Here is a 27,975-nt window from a genome sequence, read left to right on the forward strand (position 1 = left end):
CAGGTACTCTACAGATGCAGTTGAGATAATAAACTGAAGATGTTAATTGAATCTGTCTTATGGTTGAGGATAAAATGCGATTATATATGTAAAGTGGCTGTATTAATGTCAGCTATTATATAAAGTATAATGGGAGGGGATTTTGTACATTTTCATTTCTTTTTCTCTGAACCAGTTGTGAAGAAAGAATGCCTAAAGTCTTAGTGCAGAGCAGTGGGCAACTTCTATCCCATCTTGATCTCCTGGATCCAAGTGTGGGGAGGGGAGGGGTGGTGCTTCCATGATTTGAGTTGACCCATAGCTATTTGCTGTGGTGCAGTCTGGCATTTTTTGAAAGAAATTGTACAGTATTTAATTTTAATTTTTGAATTTTATTTCTCAGGTGCCAAGCTCCCTGTTATCTGGGCTTGTTCCTGCTTTTCAACAGATCCTGAGTAAAGGTACAGCCTTAGTACAGGGAATGGGTAAAGGATAGAGCTGAAGGCCTTAGACTAATATTCTTACCTGAGGGTGGGAGATTCTTTTAAGCGACTGCAAGGGAATATTTGATAGATAATTGAAAAGGATGGACAAAAAGTATTTCTTCCCCATGGTTCTTTTCTCAGTGACTCATTTGAAGGTGGTTTTTTTTTTTTTTTTTTTTTTTTAGTGAGGCAATTGGGGTTAAGTGACTTGGCCAGGGTCACACAGCTAGTAAGTGTTAAGTGTCTGAGGCTGGATTTGAACCCAGGTCCTCCTGAATCAGGGCTGGTGCTCTATCCATTGCGCCACCTAGCTGCCCCTGAAGTTTTTAATAGTCAAGCTTAAAAGAAAATTGAATTTTTGTGATTTCAGACATGGTTTTGAGTATTGTGATCTGCCTAAGTTTCTTACCGATAACTTGTATATTTGTGCTAATTGCATAAATTGTTTTTAAATGATCAGCGTTAGAAGATGGTAAAGTGAATTGTTGATGGTGGCAGTTTTGATTTTTTAACAGTCAGATCAGGAGGCTTTTTTAAAAAGATTCCTGGAAATAGATAATAGTAAATATCCATTTTCATTCATTTATTTATAATTTTAAAAACTCTGAATTTGTAAACATCAAAAATGAACATTTCCTTTTATAAAACAGAGCAAAAAAAGAGTATTGAATATGAAGTCACACTTATTCCACACAGTTGACTTTTAGATATATAATTAGCCTGTGACTTTCTGCTGTCGTGCTTGTACTTTTCATTCTGAACTTCTCTTCTTTATGTACATTTAAAAAAATAGTTCAATTCCCCTCCACCCCCCGCCCCCCCTTCCCCTTTTTTCCCCCTCAGGATTTCTAGTTCTACTCACTTTTCCCATTCCTTATCCTCACTGGGGAAGAAACGTACCTTTTGTAATGAATAAGAATAATGAAGCAGATCACGCACATGTTGGTCATGTCTGACAACGCCTGTCTCTTATTCAGCACTAGAAGCCCATCACTTCTGTCTCAGGATGTATGTTTGTGTAGCACACCTTCATCATCGGTCCTTTATAGCCCTCGTCAATTGCATTGAATTTTTTGGGGGGGGGGACGATATAAGAGATTTGTTTATTTATTTGTTAGGTGAAAGGCATTTTTTATTTATAGTTCTGGTTTCCAATTTTTATCCACTATTCCCCTCCCTGAGGCAGCAAACAGATATGGGTTATACATGTATGGTTATGTAAAACATTTTGTATATGAAAACTTGAATAAAAGAAAAAAATGAAAGAAAGTGAAAAATAGCATGCTTCCATCTGTTCCATCAATATCAGTTTTTTCTTTGGAGGTTGATAGTATGTTTCATCGATAGTCCTTTGGGATTGTCTTGGATCATTGTATAGTTAAGGCTTTCACAATTCATCAAACAATATTGCTGTCTTTATGCACAACGTTCTCTGGTTCTGCTCTCTTCATTATACATCAGTTCATACAAGTCTTTTCCAGGCCTTTTCTGAAACCATCCTGCTTGTCATTCCTTAGAGCACAATAATATTCCATCACCATCATCTACCATAGCTTATTTAGTGCCCATTCCCCAATTGATGGGCATTCCTTTGTTTTTAAAATCTTAGCCACTACAAAAGAACTGCTATAAATATTTTTGTACAAAGAGGTCTTTTTCTCTTATTTGGCATGTCTCTGGGGGTATAAACCTCACTGTGGTATGCTGGATCAAAAGATATATAGCCAGTTCTATAGCCCTTTAGGCTATAGAAACTCTAAATTACCCTGCAGAATGATTTGATCATTTTGCAACTCCACCAACAGTGGATTAACATCCCAATTTTCCCACATCCCGTCCAACATCCAATATTTTTCTTTTTTTGTTAAATTTGCCACTCTGATAGGTGTGAGGTGAGACCTCAGTTTTAATTTGCATTTCTCTGATCAATAGTGATCTAGATAATTTTTTCATATGATTATATATAGCTTTGATTTTTTTGTCTGAAAACTGTTCCTATCCTTTGGACCGTTTATCAATTGGGGAATGAATTGTCATTTTTTAAAACCTCTGGTGACTGCAAATACCTCTTAGAAAACATCAAAAGGATACTGTACTTACAAGAGGGGTGGTGGGGAAGTGAGGGACATGTAGAAACACTGGATTTCTTGCAGACAGACCATTGTTCATTTGCTTCGGTACAGGGTGGTTTCCAGTATTGACGAACTCTGTTCCAAAATGAAAAGATTGCAGTCACTGGGGGTGAAGGGTAGAGTAGAAGGTGGGGCTAGGGCATTAACAACTGCAGCGATTAGGATTGAGTTCCTATAGGACTATTGTTTTTTGATTTGTGTATTTCTGTCAGCAAAAAAGTTTGAGCGTGTTACCCCCCATTATTATTTTGATTTAATTATTTTCATTTTTTAGAGATCCTCACCCATTGGGGGGGAGAAAAAAAGCAAAACTTAATTCTTGTAACAAATATGTCTAGTCAAGCAGAACAGATTGCCAGATTGGCCATGTCCAAAAAATGTCTCACTCTGCATCCTGAATCCATCACCTCTTTGTCAGGGTCTGGATGTTTCAATCATGAATCTCTCCGGAATCATGGTTGGTTATGTTTATTTTATATGAGTCATAAAAGTCATACAAAAATAGTAACAAAAGGATGGGATATTCGATCCTAGAGTCAGTAGAAAGCCATTGGAGTTTATTCAGTAGAGCCGTGACATCTCCACACCTGTACTTCAGGAAGGTCCCTTGGCAGCCTCGTGGGAAGAGGGGTCTGTCTGAGGGTCAAGAAAGTTGAACAAGGCAGAAAGATTCTACCGGCCCGCCCATTGCAGGAGTCTCGGTGAAAGGGCCTTCAGCAGAGTGGGGGCAGCCTGAGAAGAGAGAAGGAGCATGTATCAGTGATGTTGTGGAAGTAGAAATGACATCATTTGGCAAATGATTGCTCATATGGGGTGAAAGCTGGGGTTGTTGGCTTTGTCTACCTGCATGACTGGAAAGATGATGGTGCCCTTGACATTAATATAGGGAAGTTTGGAAGAGATGGATTTTGAAAGAAAGATAATATTGTGAGATTTGTGGTGCAGAGCACAATCCCACCCATGCTTACTCATTCATTTGCTTCTTTCTGTCCCATTCAGAAGCAAAGCAGGGTTGTGGGAGAGCTTTTTTAGACGGGTAACTGTCTTAGGGTTACAGAACCTGAACCTGGGGAGTGGAGGCACATGCCACATCCATAAGGTGATGGAAGAGATTTAGGGAGTAGAGCATGTTGGAATGGAGGGAAGAATTGTCCCTGTGTACCTCATGTGGCTGTTGTGGGCGACCGGCTTAATGGTTAGGTTATAACTGGGTCACAGAGAGGGAGAGGTTTGGAGCTTGCATATGAAAGGAGGGAGCTGGGTTGGGGAAGTGTTGGTGGATAAGGCTAGGTATGGTTGTTTTTGGAGATGAGGCCCGTGATTGGTTATTGCTCAGTCCAGCTTTTTCAGGCACCTTCATCCTCTCTCTGGCTACTGTTGTCTCCACTATCTCTTTCTGAGCTCCCGAGGCTCCTTGCTTGTCTGCTACAAACTTTCTCATGTCTCCTCCATACTTAAAAGCCCTCTAGTAATCTCATTTCTTCTAATTCCTTCCCCTTATTCTTTTCTCATTTCTTTCTTACTAGTTTCATTATTCAGTAGCAAGTACTCTCTCCCAAAGCCCCCGTGCTCTTGGAGTCGCAAGATCTAGCGGCCTTTCTTCTTGAGCTTTCTGTGGATTGTCTCTTCGTAGAAGGTCTCTCATGGGGTTTGGTTTTCACCTGAGTTGTGAAATCTTCTTGGGTCTTTTCCTACTTTTCTCACCACTTTTCTGTCTTTGTTGGATCTGTCTAAATCTGTGGCATATTCATTAGTTGATTGTGAGTCTACCTAAAGCTATTTCCTGAGCCTGAAGCAAGAAAACAAACTTATTACCTTCAGCCCCCACCTCCCAGCTACTGTCTTCTGACCAATCCAGTGTGTGGCATATAAATGTTTTTGTTTGTTTTGTCTTTTGTGAGGCAATTGGGGTTAAGTGACTTGCCCAGGTCACACAGCTAATAAGTGTCAAGGGTCTGAGGTCAGACTTGAACTCGGGTCCTCCTGACTCCCAGGGCCAGTGCTCTGTCCACTGCGCCACCTAGCTGCCCTCATATAATAGGTTTTTAATAAAATGCTTATTGTTTTCTGATTAATTGCAGAAAAATATCTGATTCTAATCATTATTGATGATCATCCATTCTCATTCTCTGTCTCTCTGCATGAACAATTCATCCAAGTAGCTCTGGTTGGACTTTTAATAGAATACTGTACTTTTAAATTCTCATTTTGTATAACTTTGATCTTTGCTATAACAATCAATAATATGACTTTACAAAGTTAATTGATTTGGAAATTGCTCCCTTTATCAGGAATGAGTCATTTCCTGCTTATTTAAAATGTAATTGGTTGGGTTTGGCTGTTTTACAGTTTTTTTTGTTTTTGTTTTTTGGTGCTCACTTTGTTCATTGCCTTCTGACTCTTCTGGAAGAAACTATTGCTAATTTATGGGTGTGAGACTAATGTGTATTCTCCCATTTGCCTGTCTTGTTTTTTCTGAGCCACCTTCCCGCGTTTCATGTTGTCCTCCCGTACGCTTACTTTTGCTTGGAATTTACTGAGTACTAAATATTTTAAAATTTTCATTTATAAGGTCTTACTGAGTCTTTTGCTAGTTTTTCTTTACTTCCCAAGCCTGTGCTACCAATACTGATAAGAAGTTGCAGTTATTTTCCTAGAGGTCTTTTTGGGGGGGGATACTTATCATAAATATTGACATTAAGATAACCAACTGTCTTAGGAAAGATGTTTTTGTTGCCCTTATGTCATGATAAAAGCAGTGCTGCCAGTTCCCAGTCAGGAGAACGTGAGAGTCACCTGCCCATTGAACCAGACCACTTTGTTTTCTGGTTTCCTTTGTAGGACTAATGTCAAGTCTGACACAGTCCATGCCCCACAGTGGTATGTTTGCTCCTTGTTCATTTTACAGAGAACTTACATTCTAGAATACCGAGAACTAAGGTAATCATTATGGGTGATCAGAAGTGTTGTAGGGTTCATAATACCCGCTGTCCCCTTTTCTGACACTGTCAGGGCAGAAATGGAAGAGGTAGTTCCTCAGAGAAGTCTGAGAGCTGTTTGTCTATTTCATATTGAATGATGTACTTGCCTGGTCCATAGCGTGTGTTTAATTAAATACTTGTTTATTGATCAGTTCCCTGTAGTTAAGCCAGCTGTCTGGAAACTTAAGAAGTGAAGTGACTTGCCTGGGGCCACAGAATCAGCTCATGTCAGAGGGAGAGCGTGACTCCTGATTCCTAGTAGATTGCTCTCTTGCCCCTTAATGCCCTGCAGTGGGTTTAGAGCAGGGCTTCTTCAACTTCTCCACCCATGGACCTCAGGTATATAGTTATATCAAATAGGAATACCAAATCAAACATTTACTGCACATTTTTCACAATTGTCATGTTCAGTTATGCGACTGAGTGTTTTAGACCAGTTTCCTTGGTGTGAAATGAAAGGATTTGACTGACCACCGTCTCTAAGAATCCATCCAACTCCGTGATTTCTTGACATCACAGCTGTACAGTAGCTATGTCATGGGAACCCGACTTGCCGTTGATTGGAATATTTTTATGGTGGAATAAACACATTTTGAGTTCTAAAGAACCAATGTAATTTAGGTATAAACTGTTAGGGGTGCTTGTATTTTAATGGTGTCTTCTATTTTGTCCTAAATGGGGATTGAAAATCTCAGTCATTGTGATAATCGTTAGAATGTGCGTGGCAGCAGCCCTTGCCTGCTCTAATCCTGAGCTTTTTCACCTTTTTTGTGTTATGGCCCCTTTTGGCAATCCGAAACCCATGAACCCCTTCTCAGAATAAGTGCATAAAACAAAACGCATACAATTGTAAAAGAAACTGATTACATTAAAATGCAGTTCTGAAATATTAAACAAGTTCACGGATCCAAGGTTTTGAACCCCTGCTCTGAGGTTTCTATCTTTTTTGAAAATATTAGTAGGTTCTTAGTTTTCTACTATAAAAAACAGACAAGCAAACCCCTTGAGGTTCGTCTCAACTCTGTGTCTAACTTTGTGGTGATGGTCTTGTTTTTCTAGGTATTTCTCGTTAAAAAAAATCTCCTGTAAAAAATATTTGAAAAGAATGGCAGCAGAAACTCAGACACTTAACTTTGGGCCTGAATGGTGAGTTTCTCCCTTTTTTAAATGTATTAAACATTTAAGTGATCTTGGGAAACGTAACTTCTATCTCTCAAGGGACTACTACTAATACTGTGATATTTGCATATAATATATAGAAGTGTATGAACAGCTCGGTATTTGTAAGGCACTTGGAAAATCTCTGAAATTCAAGGTATTTCTATTTTCTGCATGTGGGTTGTAGATTTTTGACTTGAATAAAAAATTAATATACTTTTATAAGACTCAAAGAAGGATCTTATAACCAACATTGGATTATCTGTGCTATTATGGAAGAGTGCAGCAAATCTAGCTTACAGTACAGGTCAGCTTCCCTTGTAAGATCAGAGCTGACCAGAGACATGACTGGTGTCCTGTAGTCCTCTGTGTCCAGATGCAGTAAGTCTGGAGGGCTTCCCTCCAGGAATCCTCAGGTGGGGATCTTAGATGCCTCAGGGAATGGCGGTGAGGATGCCACAGTGTTCAGGCTGACACGACTCTAGCCCAGGGTCTCTGGTCACCAGTGCTCCAGTCCTGGGACTCCACAGAGGGCTCTGAAGATGCAGCTCATTGAACCTCGGAGATTCAGGGGATCGCCAAACCTGGGGAAGTGGAGATCAATAGCAAAACCAAGGGACCTCAGCGTATGAAACCAAGCAGGACCTCCCCCCCCCCCCCCCCCAATCTCAAAAGGGAAAAAAAGGCAAAAAGTCCCAATAAAGCCTAAAGAAGTGAGTAAGTTAAAAAAACCCACAAACCACCATCCAGTATCAAAGAATTCTTGCAATTCTGACATTGATTTTTCAGAAGGACTATATGATTACCTAGGAAAAATAAGGTTATAAAAAATGAAATAAAAGAGCTGGAGGAAAGAATTGGAAGGAGAATAAGTAGTTTAGGATGGAGAAAGTGGGTAAACCTTGCTTAAGTAATAGACATCTTGAAATTAGGAATTCTCAAGAAATTTAAAACAAAATCTAAACATTGCAAAAATAGAAGAAAAGATAAAACCATCAGAAACAACTGATTTGGAAAACAGGTCAAAGGAGAGATAATTTAATATTCATTAGACTCCTAGAAAACTAACTAAAAAGTAAAAAGTGCTCTGTTGATACTCCTATTTTCAAGAAATTATTGAATGGACATTGACTAGATCTATTAGAACAAATAAAGATAGAAGGAAAGCTACTGATCACTTAATGAAAGAATCCAAATGATAAAATCTCAGGAATATCATAGCCCAAATCCAGAACTTCCACATCAAAGAAAATCCTACAAGCATGCTGGAAAAAAAGCAGTTTAAGTCCAACGAATATAGTCAAGTTCACATAAGACCTGGCAGCTACTTTGTAAACACTGGAAAAATATGGAGGACCCTCTTCACAGGCTCCAGAGATGGGCTAAGAGGTAAGAAGAAACTCAACTTGCAGAGCTGAGCATGTATGATTCTACAGGGACGGAAATGTTTCTTGAATGCAAGTTTGAAATACAAACACAAGAGTCCAAACAGGCCTGAGAAAGGTAAATTTATTTGAAGTTTTTAGAAGGACTTACACTCTGATTGGGAGAGAAGCAGCATGTGTCTTTTCAGAACATTAATGGACATCAAAGTATATTACAGGGGGCAGCTAGGTGGTGCAGTGGATAAAGCACTGGCCCTAGATTCAGGAGGATCTGAGTTCAAATTCAGCCTCAGACACTTGACACTTATTATCTGTGCGACTGGGCAAGTCACTTAACCCCATTGTCCCTCCTTACCTCTTTCTCTTTAAGGTGAAGGTCAGGTGCTATAATCTGCAATAAAAGTATATAAGGGAGTTAAGTCTGAAAATAAGGACCTGAGGGCAGATTGGTTCTGTTCTGAAGGTTTGAGGAAAGGAAAGAGAAAGGAGAGTAACGCTTGTAAGGAATAAAGGGGGGTGGTGGTGCTTGTTCTTCCTTGTGAAGAGAGTGCAGGAGAATTTTATGCAAATGTGGAGAGAGTGTTGATGGGAAATAAATGTCAGATGACTTCATTCTTATCTGGGAAAAAAAAAAAGAGGGTTGAAAACACACACATGCAGGGAAATACAGCAGATTCAATAGGGAAATAGCCAGGGAGGGCTGTGATGGTAGTGTAAAAGAGGAGAAAAAGACTGAGGAGCAGTCACACACCTAACAATCTTCCTGATTTCGATAGAGTAGCATAAGAGGGGGGGAAATGGAAAAGAACCTGAGTGCTGTGAGCCTTAGATTGTCTTAGACAATTGGGGAATGGCTGAATAAACTGTGGGGTATAAATATAAGGGAATTCCAGTCTACAGTAAGAGATGATGAAAGAAACAAATGAAGAGAATGCTGCATAGTATGAAGTGAGGGAGAACCAAGAGAACCGTTTATACAGACATAATATTGTAAAGGAAAACAACTTTGGAAGGCTTAAGAACTGATCAAAGCCATGCTCAACCTTGTTTTCAGAGGATCTGGATTGAGACATACTACCTACCTCCAGATAGAAGGGCAATGCTACCGTATGGATTTCTTTTCCTTGACTATACTAGTTTGCTACTTGTTACTTGCCTCCCTTCCTCCCTTCCTTTTTCTCTTTAAGTGGAGGAAAGGGTTAACAGTAGTGATGCCAAAAAGGAGGGGCATTTGCACACTTTTTAAGATGCCCAGGTGAGGAAGACAAAGGCCTGTTAGTTCCTGTAGGTTGGCTGTGGAACATAGAGGGTTGTGGAAACAGCCAGTTGGCTGGAACAGAAGCCCCAGAGTGGCTCAAGTGCCTAGCCCAGTGTTGATTTGGTAGATTATTAAATGTTTGTTAAGATAAGTAAAATGGAATGCATGAAAGGGAGTAGTAATGTGAAGTAAGGTTGGGAAATTGGGTTTGATGCAGGGGTCTCAGATGTCAGCTTGAATTGATATTCATAGTAGGGGGAGCTAAAGAAGGTTTAGGGCTTGAAGTCAGTGGAGTGATGAGGTCAGATTTGTGCTTTGGGGAGAGTATCTTTGGATCTGTGCAAAGAATAAATTAGAATGGGGAAATTTGGCTGTGGATATCAGTTAGGAGGCTTTGACAGCAATCAAGGCAAGGAGTAGATATAGTCTGAAGGAAGGTGGAGAGAAGGGGACTGAGACATTGGGGTAGAACTGAAGGGGCCTGGCAGCAGATTGAATGTGGAGGAAATGAAGGAAGAAAAAAACGTTAAAAGACGGGGAAAATCACAATAGTAAAATTTCTTTTGGTTTTAAAATTTGCAGAGAACTTAACACAAGGAAGATCATGATTCTAAGAGATAAAGTACAAAATCTGAATATCAATGGAGGAGATTTTAGCTATTATGCTCAGTTACTGAGCCTTCTTTCCTGTCATTGTTGGTTGGAATCAGTTACCTTAGGATTTCCTCACTTTTTTCCTGGCTTCAATTCTAGGACATCAGTTTTATGACTTGGTAGATTTGGGGGGGGGTGAGGCAATTGGGGTTAAGTGACTTGCCCAGGGTCACACAGCCAGTAAGTGTTAAATGTCTGAGGCTGAATTTGAACTCAGGTTCTCCTGACTCCAGGGCCACTGTGCAACCTAGCTGCCCCCTTTCTTGGTAGATTTTATGGAAGAAGACAAATGATTTTAAACTCTATTTATATCTTATGGGGGAAAAAATGCAGACTGGAAATCTCAAATTTCCCCTTTTATATTAAAAAATTTTTTTTTAAATTTCTTTTCCAAATAATAGAAATCTACCCTTTCTTCTCCTCCCCCTCCTCCACTGAAAAAGAAACACAAACCCCTTGCAACAAATAAGTCTACTCATGCAAAACCAATTCTGACTTTGGTCATATCCAAAAAAATAGATATCTATCTCATTCTGCACTCTCCGTCTGTCTCCTCCCTGTTAAGAGGTGGGTAGCATGTGCCTATCATGGGTCCTGTGGAAATGTGGGGTTGGTCATTTCATTGATCAGAGTTCTAAAGTTTTTCGTCTTTCCGATGTTTGTTATTGTAGAAATTGTCCTCTTCGTTCTGCTACCTTCTCTCTGCATCACCTCAGAGAGATCTCAGGTTTCTCTGAAACCATCCCTTTCATCCTTTCTTACATCACAATAGTATTCCGTTACACTCAGGCAGCGTAATTTGTTCAGCCATTCCCCAGGTGATGGGCCAGCACCCCCTTCCGTTTCCAGTTCTTTGCCAGAACACAAAGAGCTGCCATCGTGTGATTGATGTAAGGCTGTCGGCTCCTTTCACCCAGCACAGCACAGGTCCTGACACATAGTAGGTGCCACATAAAAGTTTGTTGATTAGAGTGATTGATTGATATCTTGCATTTGGATTTATTTTGGATTTTGAAGTTGAGATCATCAGTATATAACCCAGGACATGAAGATGCTTTTTTTTTGGAGATGCTTCAAGTTCTTGATATGGTGAAGATTTGAGTGAGAGATTTTTGTAGACTGGGAGACACAGCAGGAAGCATATCGTTAACCTGGAAGCTTTTCTGACTCAGTCTACAGCTGCGTGAGACTGGCGCTGCAGGACCCCTTTTATTATGAATAGGCGATTCAGAACTGTGTTTGACATGTTTTCTGTGCTCTTAAACCCCATGTGAGGCAGCTTCTCTTTAAAACCCAGAAGAGGAAGTACCATTTACAGATTAGGAATGGAAATCTTGAAATACTTTTGTTTGTTTTTTACATAGTCAGTCCCCCTGTTTTTTGAGAATGAGTCTCTTTCCAAGTAGCAGGCGATCCTGGCCACGTTCTGGATGCCTTGAGTGGATGACACGGACAGGATTGGGTTCTGGTGATTGATGAGATGGATTCTTCTATTCTGGATGATTTAATTTAGCATCATTAACAGCTGGGCAACTTTTGTAGCATGGGTGATTGGGGGTTTTTATATGGAAATTTACTGATATTAATTTGAAAGAAGTTGTTTGCTTGATGACTGGTGCAAAGAAGCACCTTGTTATTGAAATCACTGCCTCAGTACTTCTCTTCACAGAGAAGGCAGCTGCCAACTCCTTTATACTCCAAGGCCTTTTCCAGATGACAGTTGTATAAGAAAACCCAACTCTAATTGTATTACTTAGAATGAGGAGTAAGAGAGATTCTGTGTATTCTTTTCTGTTTTGTTGACTTGCAAAAATGAAAATGTATATTTGATGATCAATTTGAGAGCTGTCATCAGCTATTGAGCTCTTGTATTGCCTCAAATGAGGTACACTGTTTTGTCATCTACATGCATCAAGTTCTTGGCTGCATTGGTCATTGATCAGTCAGAGATGTCACTACTGTAGTGGGCTTTATTCCGTTAAAATAATTTGAATTACGGAACTTAAAGCAGCCAAGAGTTTTTCTCTGCTGTGTTGCTTATACTATAATACCTCAATAATCTCATTAAAGTGGGTGATCCAGATTATAACTTACCCACACTTTCTCATCTTGTGTCCTTTTGTCTCTGTCCTGCCATGAATCCTTGTGACCACAAAGCATAAAAGTTGCTTTTCTCGAGATCAGTGATTTGTAAATTGTTTTGATCATGTATATCTCTTAGCTTAAAACAGTGAGCAGGCAGCCCTAGTATATTTCTATTTATTTATGAAAAGTAATATATATGCATGAGTATATTCATATGTTATGCACATTATTTTTGAAAACACAAAAATAGAACTTAAGGTTGAGATAAAGATAAAATAAACAATATTTTAATATACTCTAATTTTTATTTTACAGATAAAACTACCACTAAAATAAATAATTTTTTAAATGAAAACATTCTGATTGAGTAGACTTCATTGTTTTAAAAAATCTTGGGTTCTTACCCTTTGTGGTACAGTCATTCAAAAGCTTGATTTTTAAGTTAAGCTTTATTTTGATGCCTAATATTCCACTGCTGTCATGGCTGAAATACACAGCTCTTAAAGAGACAGACGAAAGTGGAAGGAAGAAAGGCATCATTCACTGCACTTATGAAGTCATGTTGCTCATTTTGCAGTCCCACCAATTCCAAAGAGTTTTTGGTGAGATTGGCTAATCAGTTTTCACCTTCTATGGTGCGGATCAGTTCTTGAAACTACTTGGAAGGTGTTGTTGATGACATTTTTAGCAAATGGATTCAATTTTTCTCTCTTTTTCTCCCCTCCCCTCTCCTCTCCTCTCCTCTCCTTTTCTTCTTTCCAATGAGGTTAAGTGACTTGCCCAGGATCACACAGCTAGTAAGTGTCAAGTGTCTGAGGCCAGATTTGAACTCAGGTCCTCCTGAACCCAGGACTGCTGCTCTGTCCACTGCGCCACCTAGCTGCCCCTTGCTGGACTTTTAATCAGCTCTATTAGATCAGCATCATTATTTCCTTGATAAATGTGGGTGAAGAAGACTGAAACGTATGAGGAATAGAAGTCTCAGCCCTGCCATTTTTCTCTATACTTTTTTTTTTTTTTTTTGGTGAGGCAATTAGGGTTAAGTGACTTGCCCAGGGTCACATAGCTAGTAAGTGTTAAGTGTCTGAGGCCGGATTTGAACTCAGGTACTCCTGACTCCAGGGCCGTTGCTCTATCCACTGTGCCATCTAGCTGCCCCTTCCGCTATACCTTTGCTGACATTATTAATATTAACTTTAATCTGCAATTTCTTTGCAGATAACATTTCAAACTAGTTCTTTTGTGAGGGTTAGTATACTGAAAATTAGGTAGTGTAATCTATAAATTCACCTTCCTGGGTCCACAACAAAAATAATAGGTTACAATATTCTACAAGATGATAATAGCTAATAATTCACATTTTTATAGGGTTTTAAGGTTTGAAAAGTGCTTTATAAATATTAACTTATTTTATCCTCAGAACAGCCCTGGAGATAAGTGCTGTTATTATCTTCAGATGAGGAAACTGAGGCTCAGAAGCAAAAAATGATATGCCTAGGGTTACACGGCTAGTAAGTATCTGAGGCTCAGTTTGAATGTGGGTCTTCTTGACTCCAGGTTCAGTGTTCTGATCCATTGCACCACCTAGCTTTGGATGAAGAAGTAAAAGATGCCACTGTCAACCCCACTGCATTGTGAACCTTCCATGCGTTTGTCAGGATACCTTGTATACCGTACGTGATATTTGACCACCTGACATGGATATTCCATTAATTTTCTATTTTTTAAAAATTAAAAATAAATGTACTAGGGGCGGCTAGGTGGCGCAGTGGATAAAGTACCGGCCCTGGATTCAGGAGTACCTGAGTTCAAATCTGGCCTCAGACACTTAACACTTACTAGCTGTGTGACCCTGGGCAAGTCATTTAACCCCAATTGCCTCACTAAAATAAAATTTAAAAAAAATGTACATTCTAGTGTTTTCTTTGCACTGTGTTGTATCATCTTATGTAGTCTACTTTGGAGATTACTGCTCCAAATCTCTTAAAATGTTGGGACAAAGAGAACACATAGGCTGTTCATTTTGTCCATCCCATCTCCATGTCTAGTTACACTCTCTTTTATTAGCATGTTGCAACCTATTTATGTCTTTCTTGTTGTCTTTTAGGTGTCCTGGGATTTTGATTTTTCAAAAACCATGGTATTCCAGCTTTGTTTAAGAAATAGAATTGAATCAAGCAGAATTTTTTCTTTCTCTCTCTCTCTCTCTTTTTTTTTTTTTTTTTTTGGTGGGGCAGTGAGGGTTAAGTGACTTGCCCAGGGTCACATAAATGGCAAGTGTCTGAGGTTGGATTTGAACTCAGGTCCTTTTGAATACAGGGGCGGTGCTTTATCCACTGTGCCACCTGGCTGTCCCTCAAGCAGCATTTATTAAGCACCACTGAGGTGCCAGTCATTGTCTCAGGTGTATAGTGAAGGTGGCAGAGACAGAAAGGAAAGATGCTCTGGCCTCAAAAGGATTATTTTCTGAAATGAGAGACAAAACTGACATCTAAAAGTACAGACTGAATAAGTGTGGGGTACTGTCAGTTAGAGGATAGGAAGGACCTCTTGGGAGGTGATGTTTGACCTGTATTTTAAAGGAAACTTAAGAGGTGGACATGAAGAAGGCTGCATTCCGGGCGTGGGAGCCTGCAGTCTGCAAAGATGTTGCATTGTTGCCTACGAGGAACAGCCAAGAAGCCATTGGACTGGATAAGAGGGCAGGGGTCAGGAGCGTTATGGAAGCTAAGTCTGGAAAGGGAGGTTGGAGCCAGGTTGTGAAGAATTTTTAGACACCCAAAAGAGGAGTTAGTATATGTAGGGGTAGCTATTGTGTACCCCTATGTACTTTCCAGCTAAATCCCCTGGAGTTGATTGAGTAGACGACAGACCTGTGCTTTGGGCACATTGTCAGCTTTGGAGAGGGGAGAGATGGACAGCAGGGAGTCCATTGGAGATGCCTCAGTCCAGGTGACAGGTGATAAACGAGGGTGGGAGTGTGGGTGGGTTGTGGAGAGTGCAGCAGAGGGGGGAGCAGTCAGGGATGATGTTTCTGGTGACTAGAAGGGTTGGGGTTCCCTTGACAAGAATGGGCAAACATTTGGAAGAGGGTGGTGTTGGAGAAAGATAACGAGTTTGACATGCCTGTGATACATCTAGTTGTAACTGTCTAGGAGGTATTTGGTGATGGAGGAGTGGTACCTAAAAGAAACTGAGGCTACACCACATAGTTTTGAGAGTCATTTGTGATGATGATTAAATCCAGAGGAGCTCATTAAGTCACATATGAAGAAGGTTCTAGGACAAAGCCTTGGGTGATGCCCACTCTTAAAGGGCAGGCTATGGCTGGGGGTAAAACAGAGGAATGTTGAGGAGTCCTAAGGCATGTAGGAGGAGCCCCCAGAGAGGGGACAGCGAACATTGTCATCGAAATCTCGAGAGGCGCGTACTCCACAGTGACAGATGTCACCCTGAGGGAAGGCAGAGCATTGAGCAGAGGCCATTGGCCAAAGGTCGCCGACAGCCTTGTAAAGGAGATGTTCACTGACCACATGCAGTGTGTACTGGTATTCGATGGTGCATATTGACTAACTAACTGTCTTCCTTCTCTTTTGCACTTCTGCTTTTTTACTCCAGGCTTCGAGCTCTATCCAGTGGGGGCAGCGTGACGTCCCTCCTCTTTCTCCAGCATTGCCGAAGTATAAATTAGCAGACTATCGCTATGGGCGAGAGGAAATGTTAGCACTTTTTCTAAAGGATAACAAGGTAACAGTAGAGGCTATAAAACAAAGGAGAGGCCTGAGACTTCTCTGTTGATTATCTGGGACTTGAGAGGAATGTGAGGAAGGACATAGAACAGACTTTACACACACATTCCCTCTACCCCGATAGCTTTTTACAAGGCTGCTTTTCCCTCTGTCAGCTACCATACTATGCTGGCATGGGAAGCACTACCGAGCTCTGTTCACTGGAAGGGAGAGTAGGTAGCCCTTAGTTGGCCACCTTTCCCAGGTGGTATTTTCCCTATGCACTCCTCATCTCTTTGACTCTTGGCTGACTTGAGTTGAAGACAAGAAGACCAGTTCCCTCCAGGGCATCGTGTACTCTGTGGTCATGGAGATGGGAGTCCTGTGTTCTGGTGAGGGCCTCTCCCATTCTCAGGCCTCCCTCCACTGACTTACTGTCACTAAAGTCTCAAACCTGAGCTTGAGGGCACAGCTCCCAAGCTCTGTTCAGATGCAGCAGCACTGTACATAGATTACTTCATTGGAGCCTCATATCGGCTAAGTAACTTTCCCAGGGTCACTTAGGCACCTGGCTCCAATACAAGCAGCTCCATTTAAAGTTGGGGGGATGGGAGGTGTACCAATGCTGGCTGCACATAGCTACTGATTTCTTTGTGGTCCTGATGTGACTTTCAGAACTTTGTTGAAGATTGCTAACTTTTTAAATTTGTGTTTCAGAATTTCATTTACTTTGCTACCTTACATTTTAAGTTAGATTAGTTTCTGAATATAGTCCTTCCTTCTCCCCTCCCCAGTGAGCTTTCCTTTTAAGAGGAAGAGAAAAAGAGCCCAGAGACTTGTTAAGGCTAAAATTCTAGCTAAACTGTCTAAAATATCTAATGAGTGGTTGCCAATAAATTATAAGCTTTAGCAAGAGTTAGACTTTTAAACATTTATTAAGGAGAATAAGAATTTGGTAAAGAGAGAGAGAAAGGCCTAGATTCCTATCTATTAAAGGGAGAGCACATTTCTAGCTCCGCTCTCCACCAGCGTCCTCAGGAAAAGAGAGTGAGACTGAGTGCCAGTCTCTTCCTCCTCCCACTCGCCCGCGTCACTTCCTGACGCCAAAGAAAAGACTCCTGGTCTTGCCCTCAAAGACCTTCGCTTCATGGGCAGAACTCTTCTACAGTAAGTCTCCAGCAGGTGGCGTCATTCCAGTCGTTACAGACTTTTAATAGGAGTCAGGATACTAAAGGGACAGAGTGGGAAATTAGGCAAGTCAATGCAGGGTTTTCCCCTGTCATTTACAAAAGCTGAGACAGACTCATATGTGTCTTAGCCAGTGGTAACCTTTTTCTTGGAGAAATCTCCAGGCATTGGAGAAACTGTTATTTGTCATTTGGTGGACTGTTGGCTTGTGGTCATTTCTTATGCTCTCTCCTTGCTTCCACAGATACCCTCGGACCTTATGGATAAAGAATTTTTGCCTATTCTCCAGGAGGAGCCCCTGCCACCACTGGCACTAGTACCTTTTACAGAAGAAGAGCAGGTTGGTGTTTCTCCATGTCCTCTGAGAATAAGTTTGGTTTACATTTAGAGAATAAACATGAGATCCCATATTTCTAGTGCTGTTTGGTAGCTAAAATGCTTCATGTGATTTCTTCTTTTCATCTTCACGATAATTCTTTTGGGAAGCGAGGTGGCACCATAGTGCAATAGAACACTGGGCCTGGCATCAGGGTGCTGCATATCGTTTACTTCAGATCTGCCCTCAGACACTTAGAGTTGAGTGACCCGCACAAATCTCTCCACCCTGTTTGCCTCCGTTTCCTCATCAGTAAAACGAGCTGCAGAAGGAAATGGCAAAGCACTCTGGTATCTTTGCCAAGGAAACCCCTTGAGGGGTCACTACTGAAACATGACTGAACCAACAGCTCTTTTATAGGTAGTGAAATGAACGCCCCTATTTTACCTAAACGGAAACAGTTTAAGATGCACTGGGAAAGACCACATGTCCAGTGTCGGGCTTCGATCTGAGCAAGCAGCTTCCTCTTGCAGTTTTGACCCTGCCCAGGGGTCAAATGCAAATCCGTCAGCCTCTCTGGGCCTCTTGCTCTGCTGCTGATTCCTGTGTGGGTTAGGGTTATTTGCTTTTCTGGAGTTAGTGATGACAGGACTTGGAACAGCTACTTGAAGATGGCTACCAGTGGACCCAAGCACTTTGAAGTGTGCGATTCAAAATGTAATTTATCGCTACTTTTTGTTTTTAAGTTAGACTCATTTCTTTTTTTCTTTTTCTTTTTTTTGGTGAGGCAATTGGGGTTAAGTGACTTGCCCAGGGTCACACAGTCAGTAAGTGTTAAGTGTCTGAGGCGGGATTTGAACTCAGGTCCTCCTGACTGCCGGGCGGTGCTCTATCCACTGCACCACCTAGCTGCCCCTAGACTCATTTCTAAACATAGGCCTCCCTTCTCCCCTACCCATTGAACCTTCCCTGGTAAAGCTGGTTTTAGAGAAGATCAGTTCAGCCAAATAAAACCAACACATCGAGGGCTTGTCGCATGTGTAAAATGAAGACAAAGCTTTAGAACAGTCGTAGAGAGTCACAGGCAAGGAAGTGATTGATCCAAAGTCAGCCAGTTGCTCAGTGGCAGAGCTGGCTGTTGGATTCAGCTTTTCTTGGTTCCTGCTCTGCTGCAATGAGATCACTGGGAACATTCCTCTTTTGTGTCTCAGACCTTTTCCAACACTACATAAAATGTTATCAGTACCAAAACTTGGCCACTTACCAAGTGCCCAACTAGCTTTCTCATTGGGTTCTTTGACTTTTGATATGTGGCTGCTTCCCTTCAGGTTTGCTGGGTTTGCTTAGAGGTTTTAGAGGGATTGAACGTGCAGGTAATTGAGAGAAAGGTGCTTCTCTCTTGGGATGGCCTTTTTCTTCAGGTTAGTGGCAGGTCAAATTCTTCCAGACTTCTCATGGGAAAATAACATTTTTCAGAAGTGACTTGCTGTGTTTGATTATCAGCAATGATATGTTGACATAACAGTGATCCTGGATTGGGGGTCAGAAGACCTGGGTTCAGATATCACCTGTCACTTAATAGACCTGTGATCCAGACAAGCCAGTTAACTTCTCTGCCTTGGGTTTCCTGTACCTGTAACCCCAAGAGAGGAAGAGTGCTGGATTTAGAATTGGAAGACTTAAGTGTGAATCCCGAGGGCTGATCATTTCCCCTTGCTAGGCCTCATTTTCTTCTGAGAAATGGGGGTCTGGCACTATTGATGATCCCTTTCTGCTCTAAATTGAAGGTCCTACAGTCTCATCTGCTTTCTAGGCTTTTTATGTGGATTAAATGGGAGAATGGAAATAAACAGTATTAGATCAGTCTCCACTCTTCTTATTATAGCCTGGGTTTGTAGCATTCATGACTGCTCCTAGACCCAGCATCTGAGCCAGGTTTTCATCCATTTTCCCATGGCGGATCCTAATGACTGTTTTCTAGGCTAAAGAGCCATTTTCATTTTCTACCTGGAATGTGCTAAGGTCCTGATCAAGAAAGCAAAAGGGAAATGAAGGTCACAGGGCCCAGTCTTGAGGGGTTGGCAGTTTGGTCAGGGAAACAGAAGGGACTTGCTGAAGAGAGAGCAGTCTGGCCAGAGTGTTTGGATGGTTCACTTGGGACATTAACTGAGGAAGGGCCATCATTCTTCAGTGGTGGGCCTTATTGATTCCTCTCCTGTTATTACCGTGTACCACTCATATGATAAGTAGGCTATTTGAACTTGATCGTCCCCACTGCCCCCCAAACCATAAAAGTTTCCCACTGAAGCTGGAGGAGGGGGAGAGCCCTTAGTGGTACCATTCTCCTAGTGAAAGCCGTGAGAACTGCCAGCCTGCTACCAGGGCAAACCCACCACTCACCTGCCCACACACAGTGTTACCATCCTGAGGGTCACAGATATCTTTTTGGTATCCAGTGGTGGGCAGCTGCTTTTGGAGTGCCACATGGACATGCTTGGCAACCGTTACTTACCCTCAGTAATCTCTAGGGATCTTATGTCAAGAATCGTGACACTTAGCAGATTTCAGTTAATTATATATAAACTTGTTTGTCTCACAGGAGCATTGGGAACCTTTTCCTAGTAACTATAATAAATCAGCTAACATTGTATCTTATTAAACACTTTTAATGATGGTAGCCTGTGTGACAAAGGTAAGCAGCAGAGCCCTGTGTGATGGGCTTGGGTGTTCAGGGCTCTCTCTGTGCCCCTTAGGCAGCAGAAGGGGCAGCTTGTCCCTAGCAAGTTTGTCCCTGGCAGCCGGCTTGCAGTTCTCACAGCTTCCACCGGAGGGAGGCCGGTACCAGCGAGGGCTCTCCTGGGCTTGGGGCTCTCCCTACTCTTTCTGCCTCAGTGTGGGGGGACTCTTCTTCAAAAGAAATGACTTAAAAGAAGTAATACAGAGGAGCTAAATGACAATGTATGAATCTCGGCTCAGTCGGAATTGCACAAAGTCTAGCCTTTTTGTCCCTTTAGCTACCCGATGGGAGAGTAGGGGAGGTTTGAGGTAGAAGCTGCTTCCTGGACAGAACAGCACCGTATCCAGTGCTAGCTCTGTGCTTCTCTGACACTCGGAACTCAGAATCGCCTTACCAGTGGCCCTTGTTCCATAATTAGAATGATTTGGCTGGGATGGGTGCTTTACTCTAGTGTGTTTGTGATTTCATTGGTGTGGGTGCTCTATTGCCATGAGTTTTTGTGGCTCGCCTTTGAGGATGATTCAGAACCTGGCTCAGATGGTCCTTGGGCAGAGCACACAGAGTCTGGTACCCGGCCAGCATGGAGAGCTTTCCCATATTTCCTGGCAGAGCCCTTGGACACTGCCAAGGTCAGGCATCCGAGCAGAACTAAAGTGCAAGTGATCCCAATTAGAACAACATCTCTTGTTTTTCTCAGACTTGTAAGGTTTCCAAGACTTGATCATTGCAACAGTCTAAGGAGGTAACTCAGTGTATTATTCCCATTTTGCAGAAGGGAAACTGAAACCCATCTAGAATTAGATGCTACTAAGTGTGGCTATCGGTATAGCTTCACTGGGTGTGCACGCACACACACACACACACACACACACACACACACACACACACACACACACAGCCAAGTTGTTCATAGTCTTATTCTCTCTCCCCCTTTCCAAATTTTAACATGGAACAAAACAGTTCACACCCAGGGGTTTCTTCATGAAAGATACTCTTTTCTGTTGCTTTAGGATTAAAAAACAAAACTAGGACTTCATAATGTCATCTCCCCATTACGTAGGCAGGGTAGTCAGATCATTTTTCATGGTCATTTGGGCATAACCATGATTGTTGAAGTGCTAGCCTCAGTCCTGATGCTCTCCTGCTATTCTCAGGAGTAGTTCATCCCTGTCAGTAGTTTTCCATTTCCATTTTAAGGTCATTTAGGCTGAAATTGAGTTTTGCAAAAAGAGATATGGAAGATAGGCATTCAGTTCAGGTATAACTTCAGAAAGAGATGTGTTCCATCTGTTTTGAAGTTTAGAAGGGGTCCTCCCTTGGTTTCTTAGAGTAGAATTATTTCTTTGAAAATGATTACTCTTTCCTGAGTTTTTATCAAAGCAATGCTACTATGTTTGATTGAGCCTTTTGTTTCCTTGAGTCAAGATTCATAAGTTGTCATTAGTTCCTTTGTATTCCTTCTTTCATGTGATTGTTTTTGAAGAAGTTAAGTGGTAAGCAAGAAGTGTTCTTATCTAACCTGTTGCTTTTTATACTTGTATCTATGTTTGGATAATTTTGCCAATCTTGGCATATGTAGTACAATTTTACTAGATATGTAATATTTTCTATACATCTGTGATTTTTAGGGCATCAAATTATACTTTAAAAAAAAGAGAGGGAAAACAGACTCAGAGGATGGAGCCCTTTTTGCTAGTTTGTAGCAGTTCCACGATGAAAGCAAGTCTTAGGATTTCTGGTTCAGCTTTTTATCCCGTCTTTAAAATATCAGTGATCTTAATAAGAGGTTCCAGTTTGTGATTTTGATTGTCATTTCCAAAGCCAGAATATTCAGACTGAGTTAAAATTACCAGAGGGTGCTCCACTGTGTCAATATTATTTCTGACTTTGGGCTTTTTGGCTTGTTTTGTGTTTTTTTTTTTTAGAAGAGGAAAGCTTTCTCTTTGGTTCCCTGTGTTCTTGTGGTAGTTTAGTATTGTTAAAATATTTTTTCACTTATTTTTAAAATAAAAATGTACTTAAAAATCTTTAAAATGATATAAATATGTATAGATTTTAAAACCAGTCTTCCTTTATATTCCCTTTAAATGTTGTCTTTTAGATATTTTGCCTTGCTTGTCTAAATATTTATAAGACACTAAGTGTACAGAGTGCATCTGTGTAAAGAAATAGGACACTTACAAGTACTTTTGTTCAAAGACTTTGTAATCAAATGTGAAGGATACTTAAATCTTTTCAATGGGTGAGCAGATTTTTTTAATAGGCCCACCTGGTGGAGTGCTCTTTTTGTCTTTTGTCTTTAATTCTCTGTGCCTGTGCTTGTATTCTCCTATTTCTTCCCTCCACCCCCACACCCCCCTCATCCCATGTTCTTCTCTTTGGGAAGAGAGCCACAAGCGTAGTTTGGCCCTTGCTGTCTCCCTATCCTCCACCACCCTTCACTCTGGTTTCTGGATATTGCCACCCTCCTGGACCAGATTCTGCAGGGAAGAGATATGGCACTTAACTTTGATGAACCTCCGTTTTTCTCATCTGGAATTATGTTGATAGTATAACAAACTGCCATGAGTTTTTTTTAGAAGGAGGCATTTTGCTCTTAGAGTGTGAGGTGGTGGTGGTGGTGGATTCTAGCACATCACCGTGTGCTGTCTTGGGTGGGCTCCATGGAGACATTGCTTCCTGAGGGCAGAGATGTCGTTCTAAGCTTTAGAGGCTCATGGGCCTTACCACCATCCCTGAGCACCGTACCACAGCGCATAGAACTTTGGTAAAGGTTGTTGATATATTGACTCCTGGCCAAAATTATCTACGAATAGCCTTTGTGCTGTTCTACTATTAGATTGCGTGTGTGTGCGCGCTCGTGGGTGCGTGTGTGTGTGTGTGTGTGTGTGTATGTGTGTGTGTATAGGGGGCAATTTCATATAATTTTTGTTTTTACCCAAATTGCACTTTGTTTCCTTGGCAGAGAAACTTTTCCATGTCTGTAAATAGTGCTGCTGTCCTGCGATTGACAGGACGAGGAGGAGGAACAGCTGTAGGGGCTCCTCGAGGTCGAAGTTCCTCTAGAGGTCGAGGTGAGCTTTTATATTAACAAAATGATAATGTGTGAGAAAAAGGATGCTAGGGGAAAATTACATGCAGGATAAAAAGAGGTGGAACTTTTGATCGCCTACGTGAACAGGGCACAAAGATTTTGCTCCAGTACTCTAATTTACATTTCTGATCAGAAGCCATTTTTCCAGAGCCCAGGCTTCCTAAAGCCTCATTTGAGAAATCGAACTGGATTCCAGCTCCAGAATTACAGCATGAGCAGACTCTGACATCTACTTCTACTTTTCTAAACTCCTTTTGGGACCCTTGAGTACTCTTCAACGATTCCTGTCTTTTACAAGGATCCTGGCGGATCTTTGCATCCTGGGGAGTTTGTGTTTTCTGAATGATTTAGCTTCCTGCCCAGGCTCAGGCTCCTTGAGCCCTTCTAGCAAGAAGGGTCTCTTAAGTAGATTGTTAGCTCCTGAGGGTTTTCACTCCCTCCAGCACACAGGATCCATGGTGGGAGAGGGTATGTAATCTATTTTCCCATGGGGACATCTTGGAAAGTGAAACAGGAAATGGATGTGGGTCATTCATTTGCAGAAAGTGGGTCTTTCATTTGCAGTCTGACAAATTTCTGACATTTGTTCCTTTGCTTTTTTTTCCTGTTTGATGGTGTGATTGATTCTCTGTCTTTTATTTGTTATCATTTTGTTATATGAAGGCATCTTGAGTATTTGTACAATGAACAGCATTCACTTAGTAGCAAACCACAGCTTATAATTTACTTTTTAAATGATTTGAAAGAAAGATTAGCTCCCTGAAGTGCATAAATAGAATGACCATAAGTATCCCGCTTAGATTTTTTTATATTATTAGTATCTGTTAACCTCCTCGTGCCTTGCTCCTTTGCTTTCAGATGACAAAGATCCATGAAGGGTTTTCTATGGCATGATGCAATAGTGAGAGACTTTCTTTCTAATTTATTGTTTTCCTTGGGCCTCTAGAATTGTTGTTTTTCTTATATCAATAAACATTTATTAAATTCCATGTAAATGGCATGAATGAGGGGATTTAAAAAAGTATCAGGACAGTTATTATTGACTGGTTGTAGTTATTTCTTCTCAGAGATTAATTTGTCATTAGAAAGTGCTTGCAGTGTATTTTAGATCTCTTTATGTTGTTGGTGGGTAGTAGGTCAAGGTAGAGATAGAATGGACAAGAATTCCTTCTTTCCTGCTGCCTTCCTGCCTCCCCTCCCTTCCTCCCTCCTCCCCTACTCCCCCTTCCCTTCCTCACAAAGGAGATTAGCAATAGGGGAGGACAGGGCTAAGTAAGTATAGAAGCAGCATTTTGGAGGAGCAACCTGACCCAGAAGCATCACAAACAGGCTCGACATGGCCTGTCTGTACATCATTCGAAGGCAAGTTCCTGTGGGAAGGAACCACCAAAGACTGTGTGTAACTCATCTCGGGAAACAAGATACAGTGTTAAGTTTGAATGGTGTGCAGGGTATGTCTTTGTGCTTGAACTGATCATCATGTATGTATATTGCAAGTACCTTAACAGGTTGGAAGTTATCTGAGATTGAAGGCAAGAATAAAATAGTCTGAGGTGTAGTAGATTGGGAATGAGAACCAGGTTAAAAGTTTGCAAAAGGAAGAATGCAACTCAGGAAAAAGAAAAGCACATGGAGCTCTCCAGTGTTGGATTCTATAGGCCTATTCTGGTTAATCAGGACTATATTACCTTCCTGAGTTCCACATCTAAGACACGGACGGTGGTGAGGCTTGTCATGGATCACCTAACCTGATGTTTTCTCTTTATTTGATATGCTTGGTCTTATCAGAAGATATCTGGAAAGTATCTCTAACGGACATTTTTATTCTGGGTAGGAAACTGAAGGAGAGGGGTGCCCCAGGTAGTGTTTCTAATTCACTTGGAGGTTATGATTGAGGAAAAATGTAGTAAGGCGAAGTAAATAGCTGGATAAATAGTTATCAGTGAAGAATTAAATTTGGTTTTTTCTTTTTTCTTTTTTTTTTTTACATGAAAAATTTTTGGTTTTTTAACATTCATTTTTTAAATTTTTAGAATCAGATTCTTTTGCCCTCCTCTACTCATTGAGAAGCAGGCAATATGATACCTGTTATACATTTGAAGTCATGCAAACATTCCATTTAGCATGTTGCCAAAAAAAACCCAACCAACAAAAACCCCACAAAACAAGAAAAGTAGACAAAGTGGGGGAAAATATACTCAGTCTGCACTCAAAGTCGAGATGTGAGGTGGATAGCATTTATCATGAGTCCTTTACACAAGTGTCTAGTGAGTCTTTTCATAGGTGATTATCATTACAATATTGCTGTTATTGTATACCATGGCTCCTGGTTCTGTTTAATTCACTTTGCAGTAGTTCATATAAATCTTCCCAGGTTTTTCTAAAATATTCTGCTCATCATTTCTTATAGCACAATAATATGCATCACCAATTTCATACCACAGCTTGCTCAGCCATTCCCTAGTTGATAGGCATCCCTTCAATTCCAGGTCTTTGCCACTACAAAAAACGAGCTGCTATAATATTTTTGTACATGCGTTGTCCTTTTCCTCTTTTCTTTCATCTCTGTGGGATACAGACTTAGTATTAATGGGCCAAAGGTCTTATAGCATAGTTCCAACTTCTTTGAAATAGTTGGGCCAGTTCACAGCTCTGCCAGCTTTAATTAGTGTACCTTTTTTCCCCTACATTCCCTCCAATATCTGTCATTTTCCTTTTCTGTTATGTCAGCCATTTGAATAGACGTGAGATGGTACCTCAGTTGATCTAATGTGCATTTCTCTAATTATTACTGAGATAAACGAGGTGGCACAGTGGATAGAGCTCTGGCCTGGAATGAGGAAGACCTGAGTTCAAACAGATCCAGCTTCAGACACTTATTAGCTGTGTGAGCCAGGTCAAGTCACTTAACCCAATTTGCCTCAGTTTCTCATCTGTGAAATAAGTTGGAAAGAAATGGAAAACCATTCCAGTATCTTTATCAGAAAAACCCCAAATGGGTTTCAGGAAGAGTTATTACACAACTGAAATGACTAAACAGTAACAGTTCTTAGTGATTGGAGCCTTTTTTTTATATGACTTTTGGTAGCTTTGATTTCTTTTTCTGAAACCAGCCTATTCATAGGATTTGGGTTTGACTCTAACTTATTTCTAGAGCTGTAGGCTTCTGGAAAGGGACGAGGTTCTGCTTTGAAGATCAGGAAGCTTGTGTGAAGTAAAGGAGCCAAAGACCTGATTAAGAGAAGCTTTCAACTGAAATTTGAGGGTAGAAAGAAAAGAAGCCCGCAACAAAATTCTGTGTGGTTGGTGAACGTTTTGAAGGTGTCAGATAATGCATGTATATATGTGTGTATGTATAAAATGGAATGATGGAATATCATTGTGCTATCGAAATAGTAAAGGGGATAGCTTTAGAAAAACACGGGAAAATTTACATGAACTGATACAGAGTAAAGTGAGTAGAACCAGGAAAATTTTGTGTGTGTGTGTGTGCGCGCACCGCGCGTGTATATGTGTGTGACAGGGCCATTGCAGAGCTAAATTTGGATATAATCGGGAATAGGATAATGTTAAAGATATTGCTTAGACACGGTAGAATGGGAATCGTAATTTGAATACAACAAAGGGTCAGTACTGGAGAGGAAGGGTAATGGAATGGAAGTATAAAGTCATTTTATAGACGATATCTGTTGCGGTCAGAATTGTTGTGTGAGGAAAGAGTCAAGGGTTATTATCCAGTTTTAATGATGAGAAAACTAGGACTCACTAGTGGACAACTAATGAGTGGTAGAGTCCAGTATTCAAACTTGGGTCTTCTGAACTGAATTTCAGTTTTTTTCCATTAAGGCACTGCCTTTCTTTATGTTAAGGTGTGTACTACACATTAAAGTGTACACCAGGGGAGAAATCTATAAACTTCAGTATACAAGTAAGCACAGCAGAAGGTGTTGAGTGTGGACAAAGGAAGACAGAAATAGTGGTATAATTGTGGAAATATTCAGTGGATGTCTGGATGGGGCAGTGGATAGAGCCCTGGGCCTGGTATCAGGTAAAACTCATCTGCTCATTTCAAATCTGGCCTCAGATGCATGACCCTGGACAAGTACACCTAACCCTGTTTGCCTTCAGTTCCTCATTTTTAAAATGAGCTGGAGAAAGAAATGGCGAATCCACTCCAGTATCTTTGCCAAGAAAACCCAAATCCCAGCAATACCACTGCTAGGTTTTATATCCCAAAGACATCCCAAACAGACCTATTTGTGGTGACTAAGAAATCAAAGGAATGGCCGTTCATTGGGGAATGGCTAAACAAACTGTGGTGTATGATGATGATGGAATATTATTGTGCTCTAAGAAATGACAGGCAGGATGACTGCAGAAAGGCTTGGAAAGGCATGTATGAACTGATGTAGAGTGAAACGAGCAGAACCAAGAGAACATTGTGCACAGAGACAGCCGTATTGTTTGCTGAAGAACTGAATGATGACTATCCTCAACAATGCAACGATCCAAGACAATCCCAAAGGATTAATGATGAGCCATACTATCCACCACAAAAAGAAAGAACTAATACTGATGGAAAACAGACTGAAGCAGCCGATTTGTCACTTTCTTTCCTTTTTTTTCTTTTATTCAAGTTTTCTTGTACAAATGACAAATATGGTCATGTACATAATCATGCATGTTCAACCCATATCTGATTGTGTGCCACGTCAAGGAGGGGGGGGAGGGGGAGGAGGGAAAGGGATATTGGAACCCCAAACTATAAATAAAACTATTTATTAAAAAAAAAAAA

General features: G+C 41.0%; 1 protein-coding gene across 1 annotated transcript in view; it reads left to right on the forward strand.

Annotated features, from left to right (window-relative positions):
• GIGYF2 (GRB10 interacting GYF protein 2) overlaps positions 1–27,975 on the forward strand; it is a 171,239-nt gene that overhangs the window by 46,586 nt on the left and 96,678 nt on the right. Inside the window, 6 exon segments of the mRNA XM_043999298.1 lie at positions 383–440; positions 6,637–6,723; positions 15,736–15,767; positions 15,770–15,864; positions 17,278–17,373; positions 23,052–23,160. Of these exon segments, the coding sequence (XP_043855233.1) occupies positions 6,683–6,723; positions 15,736–15,767; positions 15,770–15,864; positions 17,278–17,373; positions 23,052–23,160 (373 nt within the window). The 5' untranslated portion in view covers positions 383–440; positions 6,637–6,682.

Source organism: Dromiciops gliroides, chromosome 4, assembly GCF_019393635.1.
Source record: "Dromiciops gliroides isolate mDroGli1 chromosome 4, mDroGli1.pri, whole genome shotgun sequence".
In the NCBI taxonomy this organism is placed as follows: domain Eukaryota; kingdom Metazoa; phylum Chordata; class Mammalia; order Microbiotheria; family Microbiotheriidae; genus Dromiciops; species Dromiciops gliroides.